Source organism: Primulina eburnea, chromosome 2 (assembly GCF_022965805.1).
Source record: "Primulina eburnea isolate SZY01 chromosome 2, ASM2296580v1, whole genome shotgun sequence".
NCBI classification, from domain to species: domain Eukaryota; kingdom Viridiplantae; phylum Streptophyta; class Magnoliopsida; order Lamiales; family Gesneriaceae; genus Primulina; species Primulina eburnea.
In genome coordinates this window covers 4,200,937-4,211,724 of record NC_133102.1, presented here as the reverse complement: position 1 = coordinate 4,211,724, position 10,788 = coordinate 4,200,937, and the positions used below count along the sequence as shown (strand labels likewise).

The 10,788-nt window shown below is 32.8% G+C and overlaps 2 protein-coding genes across 4 annotated transcripts; one reads left to right on the top strand and one right to left on the bottom strand.

Annotated features, from left to right (window-relative positions):
• The first annotated feature begins 396 nt into the window (after positions 1–396).
• Positions 397–4,438, top strand: LOC140821412 (ras-related protein RABF2a-like). The gene is made up of 7 exons (XM_073181902.1): positions 397–555; positions 1,683–1,760; positions 1,855–2,022; positions 2,329–2,377; positions 2,823–2,896; positions 3,577–3,670; positions 4,123–4,438. Exons 1-7 carry the CDS (start codon positions 517–519, stop codon positions 4,224–4,226), a joined length of 606 nt encoding a protein of 201 aa, XP_073038003.1. The 5' UTR covers positions 397–516; the 3' UTR covers positions 4,227–4,438.
• Positions 4,439–5,214: 776 nt separating this feature from the next.
• LOC140821401 (E3 ubiquitin-protein ligase RSL1-like) lies at positions 5,215–8,583 on the bottom strand. Of its 3 annotated transcripts, none has more exons than XM_073181895.1 (4): positions 8,375–8,583; positions 7,465–7,904; positions 6,541–7,295; positions 5,215–5,840 (listed from the first exon to the last, which is right to left on the bottom strand). In XM_073181895.1, the coding sequence occupies exons 2-4, from the start codon at positions 7,885–7,887 to the stop codon at positions 5,456–5,458; spliced, it is 1,563 nt and encodes a 520-aa protein (XP_073037996.1). In that variant the 5' UTR covers positions 7,888–7,904; positions 8,375–8,583; the 3' UTR covers positions 5,215–5,455. The 3 variants fall into 3 exon arrangements, with proteins under 3 accessions (XP_073037996.1, XP_073037990.1, XP_073037983.1); XM_073181889.1 differs by having other exon boundaries at positions 7,465–7,901; XM_073181882.1 differs by lacking the exon at positions 8,375–8,583 and adding an exon at positions 8,053–8,366 and having other exon boundaries at positions 7,465–7,901.
• Between the last annotated feature and the right edge of the window lie 2,205 nt (positions 8,584–10,788).

Below are 10,788 nucleotides of genomic sequence, written 5' to 3'. Positions count from 1 at the left end.
GAACCTACAAGAAGGGACAGGAAGGATCATTACAAGGTCGTCAGTCAGTATATTGTCAGGAAAAAGGCACGGCAGAGAGTGGCGGCGGGTGATGGAGTTTTACTTGAAAATTCGTTTTTTCCTCCTCTGTTCCCCTTGGCGACGAGCTGGCGGTGGCGTAAGAGTGCGCGGTGGTGGCACAAGGATTTCGTGGAGAGGTAAAGCGGAGAGTGACGACGCACTAGTGGGTAAAAGTTCCGATGGAGATCCCATCTCGCATTCTTCTCTGTGTGAAGATGAAATGGACAAACAATTTTGTTTTTTTAAATAAAAAAAATTAAAAGCCACAGCTGGCGCCCATGGTTGTGTGGAAGGAACAAACCCGTATGTGTGTGTGTGTGTATAAATACTAAATAAATAAGAAGGAAAGCGAAATAAAAAAAAAATTGGAAGCAAAATAAATTCTCTTCCACTGTGATCATCGATACTTTTCTTTGAAGTTCTCAAATTCTACAATCCAACTTCTAAACTTGATTCATGGCATCCAGCGGACACAAGAACGTCAACGCCAAGCTGGTATTTACTTTCTCCGGTCTCTTTTGGTTTTCCCTTGATTTAGGGTTGATTCGTTTATTTGTTTTTTTCTCGACGCAATTTTCAGTTTGGTTCTGCTTTATCTACTTTAAATCTTCTTGGGTTCCTTTATTTTCTTGTGGATATATGTCATTTGTTAGCCTCGAGGATTGAAATCGTTTTTCTATCTCTACGAGGATTGTTGCTAACAATAGATTATAGAAATTTGGGTTTAGATTGACTATTTCTGTTAGTATTATTAGTTCTTGATCAGTTGTTAATCAATTGTGATTCCACGATTCCCGTCTTCTGTCAAGTTTATGCTTTTTTTCTCGATGATGATAAATCGAACATGGTATAATATTTTACTGATGTTTCTAAGCAATTTGTGGGTTAGTTGATGTTAGGTAATTCCATCAATTACTTCAGTTCTTATAACTCTAAATGACCCATTAGATCGTGGATTCGTGTATTCAATATTATTCGTGTCACCGTGTTAGATTCTTGTTCGAGACTTGCTCTCAGGATACACGAGGCTAACAGCAGCTAAAATTTTTTGTTTTTGTTTTTAAATTTGGACACACACGATCAAAGATTACCATAATGCCTAGTTTATCAGGTATTTGTTATAATTAAAAATAATAATTTTTGCAGTGTCAAAATTTAACAAACAGCTCAAGGTAACACACATTTTACTGTGTAGGAAGCCAAATTCCCTTAGTTTAAAGTAGATTCTTATCAAATTTGATCGGTGGTATAGCAGTTTCTATTAGTTCACCATGATTAACGGTATGAAGGATTGGATGACATCACATGTTAATTATATATGTTTGAGGGAGAATGAATAATTTTGTGTTTTGTTGTTTAACAAGGACGTTGAATGATTGGGTTGGATGTTATTGTAGCTAGATCAAACCAGGAAAGAAAAATAGTTATAATGGTTTGTTAGGCACTGATGCCTTTAATTATCGTGGGTTTCTGTTTTTTCAATGAGAATTTAGGTAAGTGTCCACCTGTTTCACTTTTTGTGGTTATGTTGCATATTATACTTTATGTTATTCTTATGTTCTATTTCTACTTTAATTTTTTACCACCATCTACCTGTTTCAGATATTTATTTCTGCCTGTAGGTGCTTCTTGGAGATGTTGGAGCTGGAAAATCTAGCCTAGTTTTGCGTTTTGTGAAAGGACAATTTGTCGAATTTCAGGTTTGATAAAAATTATTTTCATGGATTTAATATTAATTCCTGCACTTTTTAAGCTTTTCTTTTGGAGATTGAATTTACATGCTTGATATTTTAGGAATCAACTATCGGTGCTGCCTTTTTTTCACAAACCGTCGCTGTAAATGATGCAACTGTGAAATTTGAAATATGGGATACAGCAGGTCAAGAGAGATACCACAGCTTAGCTCCAATGTACTATAGAGGAGCTGCAGCAGCCATAATTGTCTATGATATAACCAATCAAGTAAGGGTGCTGCTGCCATAATTGTCTATTAAATATAATGTATTGTATAGTTGATAAGTATGAATTATTCTATTTAATGGTGTGCCCTGCATTACAATTTGATCTGCATGTATTGTCTAGTTGATAAGTATGAATTATTCTGTTTAGTGTTGTGCCCTGCATTACAATTTGATCTGCCTCACTTAGGAAAGCAAAATGTTTTTACTATTATACAAGGGAATATTTTATTCATTGTGAATGGACAAATGGTTACTTAAAATTGCACATTGTCATGCTTTTCATGTTAGTAGCTTGTCAACTTTGTAGGCATCCTTTGATCGGGCCAAAAAATGGGTTCACGAGCTCCAAGCACAAGGTATACTCCCTTTTACTAAGTAGGCTAATTTGGCTCCAAGTTATTGCGACTTTTTTCGCTTGTAGGTTTTTCTTTTGTCGGAAGTGCCTTTTTATGCTGTCCTTTATATTCATGATTTTACTGATTGGACTGATTATTGAAAATAGTGAACTGATTAAACCTTTTATTTTCTTCTTCGTTAGCTGAATAATTCTTTTCTTTATACCCTACTTTACTTTAGAAAGGCTTCTTGTGGAAAGACAAGGCCTCTTTTAGGAAGACCACGGTATTGCCTAAAACCTTGAAACTGGAAATGGTTTATAAAAGCTATTGTTTGGTATCTGTTTCTTTGAGAACTTTGAATTTCACCATCTATCTATCTATTTACCGTAGGTTTTTCTGCTTTTCTTTGTTATTTATTTAATTCTACTCTTTGGGGCAACTGTTTTCCGTTTTGTGGCATAAGGTAACCCAAATATGGTGATGGCCCTTACTGGTAATAAAGTGGATTTATTGGAAGCAAGGAAGGTGGCAGCAGAGGCAAGTAGTCACTTAATTTTTGTTGTGTTACTATGTCTGTGTCCTTGATTTCGATTTTACTTAGACTGTTTATTTAGTCTCATGCGTTTCTACTTAGAATAAGCTCATAGTTTGTTGAGCATGCTCATGAACTTTATGCTGTTATTTTGGACTAAAATTTTTCAACTAGTAATTCTATGTTAACCAGCACTAGCTGTGAGGAAGGTTAAAATTTTTCAATTGGTACAAGTGTTTCCAGAGGCACGAGTATGTGGTTGTTCAGGTCATCACAGTAACACGAGCGACACTTTTGGGGGGTTTCTGTTCTTGAACACCGGAACTGACCCTCAAGCTAGGCAGCAATAAATGAGGCGATTGATTTGCATGAAAATTCTTCAGTTCCCGATATATTGTCCAAAATTTATACCAACTCAAAACGTTTGTGATCATTGGTCCACTAACGTGAAACTTCTCTCTTTCTCAATTAACTAGCATTTTCACTATTTCGACATGTGTTCCAACTTGCTGGTAGGATGTGGTTGTCCATCACATTGTATGGTTTCAGAATAGCCGATAATCATGTACATCATCTGAAATCCGAAATACTATCTAACAAGAAAATTTTCTCTGGCATAATACTTATCTTTGTTTGAGCATCGATCTACCATTATCAGCTGTACAAATGTGAAATTTTAATGCAGGAGGCACAAACTTACGCTCAAGAGAATGGTCTTTTCTTCATGGAAACCTCTGCCAAGGACGCAACTAATGTCAACGACCTATTTTACGAAATAGGTGAGTTCATAAATTCTTAAATTATTATGGAATGTGTGTTTCCATGACAGAACAATGTGAAAACAACCAATAGGTAACTACTTTAAACTGAACGGAATATCCAGAATATGTTCTCAATTAGCGATTATGATGTAAAGAGCAATTGATTAGACACCGAGCATTACAATATCTGGTCTCAGTCGATTGCTTTTTATCATTGTGCTTTTGCATTGTTTGTTGAACAAGAACAGTGAAGACGTCATCAGTTGATTTCCCATTATACATGGAATTTCAAATTTCTTGCGTAAGTTTTGAAAAATTAAAAATGTTACTTCTACCCGAAAAAGTACCGTGAACAGTCTTTTTGAGTCTGTCCTTGGCTAATTCTTTTACTTCTTCAGTTAGAATACCGTTGTTCCGCTTTATTCATTGGCCTGTTGTCTTTTATATGTGTCCATTGAATCTATCCACAGCAAAGAAACTGCCACATCTGCAGCCAGCATCAAACCCATCGGGCATGGTTCTTGTAGATCGAACAGGCGGGAGTGCAGCAGCAGGTGCTTCTTGTTGCTCTTGAGGTGTTGCACATTTCCCATCAGAGTCGAATGTATCCAAAAAAAGTGTCATTATGCAGATTACTTTGGCAGCGACTACTCATTTGTTTTGTTTCTATATTCCTCGAGATGTATGTATAGGAGTAAAACTTTTTGTCATGTTATTTTCATCGCCTTCTGTTACTGGCTTCGATGTGTTTAGTGTTTTTGTTGATCAGCAAATTTGGATTTTATATCTGTTTGATCCCAATATTTTACTTTATTTCTAGTTTAACTGATCTACAAGGAATATTCAAGTTCATTTCTGTTTGATCTCCAACCAGATCGATTTTTTTTTTTAAAAAAAAATAATAATAATAATAATTTATTATTATTTCATATCATTTTAATAAACTTTTCTTTAAAAAAATTTGTTTATGAAATTAAATACGATATATATGGCATTATTATATAATGAACATGTTGCCAATCTGTCTAAAATCAAAGTAATCTAATTTATTTCAAGGTAACAAAATTATCTAATAAATCAAAACAATTAAATACATTGTGGGTAAAATTAGAACTAAAAAAATATGTATTAATATATAATGTGTATATATATTTAAAAATCAAATAAATTAAAATAAATATCATTTATTTCTAAAACTATAATTTAATAACATACGTAAATAACCAAATCAATTTTATGGAACATATTTTACAGATAACTTACCCAATTAGTCCGTGTTAGTTCACGTTTTACCATTGTTTTTCCATCTGTAATAACTATAGATAAAATACCCAAAACAAACAAACAAACAAACAAAAAAACTAACATTACAAAAGCCATGAGATTTTTTAACATTTTTCACTATGAAAAATTTAGCAGTCAATTGGCAAAATCACTATATTGCAGTCCGAATGTTCAATCAAAATTTTATATATTAAAAAATCATTAGGCAAAGTGGAATGAACACTAACTAGCACGTACATATAAAGAAGATAATTTAGCGCAGACTACAGAGATAGGGAAATCCAAATGTTGACACCTTAATCGGTCAAGAAAATGTTTTCATCTTGCTTACCTTTCATTTCTTTCCTCGGTGAAATGTAATCCTACCACAAAATAATTCAAGCTCATAGGCTATGAGCACTTGGATATAACAAGAAAACTATATAAAAAAGAAGAAAACCCCGTTTGCTAAAACAGGAGTTTAAGAGTGAGGTACTCTACCTCCAACGCTAATAATGAACTTTCCAGGCTTGTAACAAGTCACTGGATGAGGTCTTCATAATAATTATCATTAATAACAGACACGAATCTTTCGAGCCAAGGCAGCTGATTCAGATCCTTCATGGCATCGACATAAGAATCTGTACATTGAGGTGGGGACTGGTAAGGTTGGTGATCGGTCAAACTGAAACCTCCAGCGAGAAACCTATGGATAAGTGCCAGTTGTGATCTTTCTTGCTCTGAATATACATCCCTCATAATTGGAAGTGATTCGAATGAATCCCAAGCCCATTGTTCAAAGTGTTGAGTCTGATAAGTTGCCAATTCGTCAGAGTAATCTTCATCCCATAATGCACATTGACACGTCTGTTGGCCATCCCTATATTCAGCACCACAAGAAAAGCAGAACTCATTACCACAACACCTGTAGCAAGAAACAAGGGGTGAGTGTATTGAGCTTCGAGGTTATAAATTGTATCCAAGCGTATATTTGGATTCTGTATCTGTTTAACCCTTTTGCAGGTTTATGTTATCATTTTGTGGTGCTATTTCTGACAGAATATGCCACGAAGTTCGAGACAACGAATACCATAAAACAACAAAATAAATAACCAACATCACATGAATCACAGATGGCATTTATCATTTTGGTGATGTATGTCTCCACGTGTTTCCAATCTGGATAGACATATTATTAAAGGATAAGATTGTGTATGCTTGAATTTTTTTGAACTTACACCAAACTTTAAACCCCAGTTATTTAAATTTCCAGGATCCTTAAATAGCTCTGAAGAAAAAATCATCAAAGGCAAGTTTAGATGGGATAATATTCAATTAGAGAAAATTTGAATCTAAGCGAGCATCAAACTCTTTCAACCAGCTAATGGTTAAACCCATAACAATTCAAGCGAGATATAAAATGACATGAAAATAAATATTTGGGATGTCGGTAAAGATCTAACAAAGGAAACATTATACCAACCTCTAAACAAGCCGATAGATTTTGTTAAGTTATTCCCAGAACAAAAGGTTTGAGAACTAGCTTTTCCTCCACCATATGTGATGCAAAAGAGAATTATGCTTTTCAATGGAAATGTACAACAATGAAACAATTTTTTATTTACCAGCATGTCATGTGGGAGCAACCATGAGTGAGCTCAATCATTCTCTGGCACTGCTGGCAACGCCTCCACCTTTTATTTTGTGCCAATTGATGCAAGGTTATGTCACTAGCATCCCTCTCTTCCAATGGCAGATTTTGGTATTCTTCACATGTCACCGAGGAATGCCAAGGAACCCCACAATCAACACATATAAACCTCTGACAGACAGGACACTCCATACAATTGTCGTCTGACTGACTTGATGAACTTGTTCGGGTGGACAAGCATTCCTTCGGATCAAGCAAGGCCGAGCAATCAGGATATGGACAATAAATCTTATCTGAGATCTGAAACTTGGTTTCTTCAAGGGCTTTTTCCAAAGATTCATAAGAGGTAACTGGAAGAAAAGACCTACATTCAGAAGAAGAAATACAATATTTGCATTTCGGCTGAGGGCACCCAATGGGAACTTGGAAAGACTGTATTTTTTCCTCAACATATGTTCTCATACAATGGGAACAAAAGGTGTGGGAACATTTAATTGTAAGCATCATAGAAGACAGCCTCTCCTCACAACAGATGGAACAAATTTCTGTAACTTTTGCTCCCTCGGTAGGAAAGGAGACAACACCAATAGCCACCTGTGCTAGCTGTAACGCCTGGTCTACCGTTGGGGCAATTTTTAGAACAAAGGATTCCATGTTACCGGCTTGTTCTAGGATCCTTCGCCTCAGCGCCAACAAAAGGGGATTTGCAATTACTTCTCCCCGTGTAATCTGGAATAGGTCCATACCAATTTTAGTACCATAAAGCATGAAATGGAAAGAGGAAATCAGACCTCAAGAAGATATTTGTTTTCATACACGAAGCCATGCTTAGATTATTTTAAATTGAATAATAACAATAGCTCGAAGACACTAAAATTTCTGGCTCAGGATTTCTCACCTGATCATACATGGCTTGAGAATCTGTCAATGCAAGCACCCGCATGATATTTTTCTCCATAGCAACAGAGAGACCATCAAGTAAAGCTAAATAATCCGCGATTGATTCTTCCACATAGAAATCAAGCTTTTTCTGGATTCGAACTGGAGAAGCATCACCGGACTTCTGCATCACCACTCCAATTCCAGAAATCCCAGAACCAGAATCTCCCGGATTAGCAACAGATATACCTTTGAAATACATTTTAACCGAAAGTTCATCAAGATTGTCTTTTGAATCCATCTTCGAATTGACTTCTATATCCTTCAATTCATCCTCATCCTCACAACAGCTTCTGAATTCGTCTTCTTCTTCGTCATACTTCGCTTTAATTTCAATCACATTAGAACCATCGGCAATTACTCTTTGATCCTCCATCGCCATGTAACTTTCCCAACCTACTCAAAAATTCGAAGAAACTCAAAGTTAACGACTAATTAATTAGATATAAAAATTCAACAAAAAAATCCAATTGTTGCTCTTGAAATAGATCCTGCTTCCAGATGACCAGCATAAACTAACACTAACAAACCCTTTAAATAACCGTACCGTATATACCCATCAAGAAAATTCAAGGCTAAGCTGAAGTAAACATCAACTTAAAGATTCATCATAGAACTTGAAACATGATTCAAAAAAACAATCTTTTTTTTTTCCCAGACAAGATTTCTCTCCAGCAGAAAAAGAAGTCGAGACAAAATTCCTTCGTCCAAAAAAGTGAGCCAAAGAAAGTGGAATCCCACTTCTCCACCTAATCATCACCAACACTTGCACTCATACACACAATTATTCAACAAATTAAATCTATCTAAATAAAAATACAATGAACAGAAAATTTGGAATCAAGAACATGGTTGAAAGAATTAATAACCTGACTTGTCACCCAGAAAGTAGAGACCCCCGATAATTCTTTAGTATTATAGTTTACATGTAAGAATGGTAATACAGGGGGGCATTAGAACCCTAATCTGACAAATGCTTATTGATGTCTCCCCAGAGGCTACTACTCCTTTTTTCTGTGGTGGTTTACGGAGGAAAGAGAGACCATCAGTTACTGCTGCTCTTCTCATGGCCACAAGTCTCGGTTACTTCTAATATTTTTTTTTTATCTTACATCAGTTATTTAATTTGGAAATAAAAAATATGAGATTTATTAATATTTTAAATTTTTATGGTCACATTATTTTATACGAACATAACGATAGTAAAACATAGACCCAGTCTTTTGGTAATTTTAAGATTAATATATATATATATATATATATATATATATATATATATATATATATATATATATATATATTATATATATATATATATATATATATATATTCATGTTGTCTCGTCTGTAAAGTATCTAAGTTAATGAAATAAGTAAATATTTGACTAATTATTAAGAGTTCGATTCTTTATATCAATATTTTTTGGATAAGTACATCACACGCACAAGATTTGTCTTATATAACTTATCAATTAACGTGATTTGCAATTTATTATCGTAGTTAAAGTTTATTTAGACAAAAATTTGTGTGAGACGATCTCATAGGTCGTATTTTGTGAGATATATCTCTTATTTGAGTCATCCATGAAAAAATATTATTTTTATGCTAAGAGTATTACTTTTTATTTGAATATCGGTAGGATTGACTCATCTCACAGATAAAAATTCGTGAAATCATGTCACAAAAAACTTACTCGTTTATCTAATATGTAGCTAAAGATAGTCGCGTCTAGTTTCGTAATTATAAAAAAAATACGTGTATTGTTTCAAAATATATAAATATAGGTATAATAATAATTGATAAAGTAGGGCCGACAAATTGACAATGAAATATGATATTTTATTCTAATACGCTACACCATTGATTCACGTTGTCTGTTGCTCTCGTACATGTAAATTTTTTATTAATAATTTATAGTAATTATAGATGGATTGAAATAAATAAATAAATAAATAAGGAAATCAATATTTAATAATATACTCAAAAATTGGATATTATTATTTTTTTATATAATTTTGATTTTATATACAGATAAATTTATGATAATTGATTGTTTTCAGAATGTTAAATAAAATAAGGAAAGTTTTGATATTGAATAAAAAGATTGACACCAATATGATAATTTTGTTTAGTTCAGGGATTTCAAATTTAATAATATTATATAGTTAGAAAAAAAAGATTATTATGTAAGGATATATTTTGATTAAGTATATAAATTTTATATCATAAAAACTAAAATATAACTTATTATATATTAGTTATTTTACTTATTTATTTGTCTTAATAAATAAATAAATAGTACGGACTATAATAATTCAAAATATATACACTGTATAATCTATTTTGAATAGCATCTTACATTGAAGGTCATTCTACTTGTAATAATGCATCATTAAAATTATGTACTTTCGGTAGTTGTAATAAGTGAAAGTTGGAAAAAAATATACTCCATTAACGACTATTAATTAATCAATCAAGATTTCTTTATAAAAAAAAAAACATAAAAACTTTTATAAAAAATGAGACCGTGGTTAATTTGTTTGACAGATCTTCAATTTTTTGATTCACAAGAAATATTATTTTTTTATATTCAAAATATTTTTTTTATAATAAATATAGGTCGTAACAAACCTATTGTCGAGGTGGAAAAGTAAAGAAGAAAAATGTTCGTCACACAAGGCAAAAGCTTGTGTGAGACGATCGTACATATCATATTTTGCGAGACAAATCTCTTATTTATGACATCAATGAAAAAATAATACTTTTTATGCTAAGAGTATTACTTTTTGTTGTGAATATCGATATGTTGATTCGTCTCACAGATAAAGATTCATGAGATCGTCTCACAAAAAACATAATATAAGCGGTGGCACATGGCTTTGCGTTTGTTTTAAGCCTTTAGAAACGTAAGAATCCCACTTCCCCTGTCCACTATCCTCCACCTAATCTTACTTTATTCAGTTATAATTCATCAATTTAATTTAATTATAAAAGAGCGGTTTTTAGCTCCGGATAAATTTGTTATAATTATATTCGGAACCCGATACATCTTCTCTAGTGAAAATAATAGAAAAATATATTTACAAAATCATATATTATTTTATCTATCAGAAATTTAAGAAAGAAAGAAATTTTAATTTTTCAAAAAGTTAAAATTCTCGTCATGATAATTGAATTTTGATTAAAAAATTAGATAGTACTAAAATTTTAATTGTGAAAGTAATATTTTATGTTAATATGCTTTTTCATATACTATTAATATAACAAAGAAATATTAACTATA

Bases quoted from the DNA above. Each gene is read 5' to 3' on its own strand.
- LOC140821401 (XM_073181882.1), bottom strand. The intron at 7,296-7,464 runs GTGAGAAATCCT...GACCTATTCCAG, and splicing joins CTCAAGCCATGTATGATCAG to ATTACACGGGGAGAAGTAAT. The intron at 5,841-6,540 runs GTAAATAAAAAA...TTCTTGCTACAG, and splicing joins TGCTCCCACATGACATGCTG to GTGTTGTGGTAATGAGTTCT.
- LOC140821412 (XM_073181902.1), top strand. From the start codon at position 517: ATGGCATCCAGCGGACACAAGAACGTCAACGCCAAGCTG. The intron at 556-1,682 runs GTATTTACTTTC...TTCTGCCTGTAG, and splicing joins AGAACGTCAACGCCAAGCTG to GTGCTTCTTGGAGATGTTGG. The intron at 3,671-4,122 runs GTGAGTTCATAA...ATCTATCCACAG, and splicing joins CGACCTATTTTACGAAATAG to CAAAGAAACTGCCACATCTG.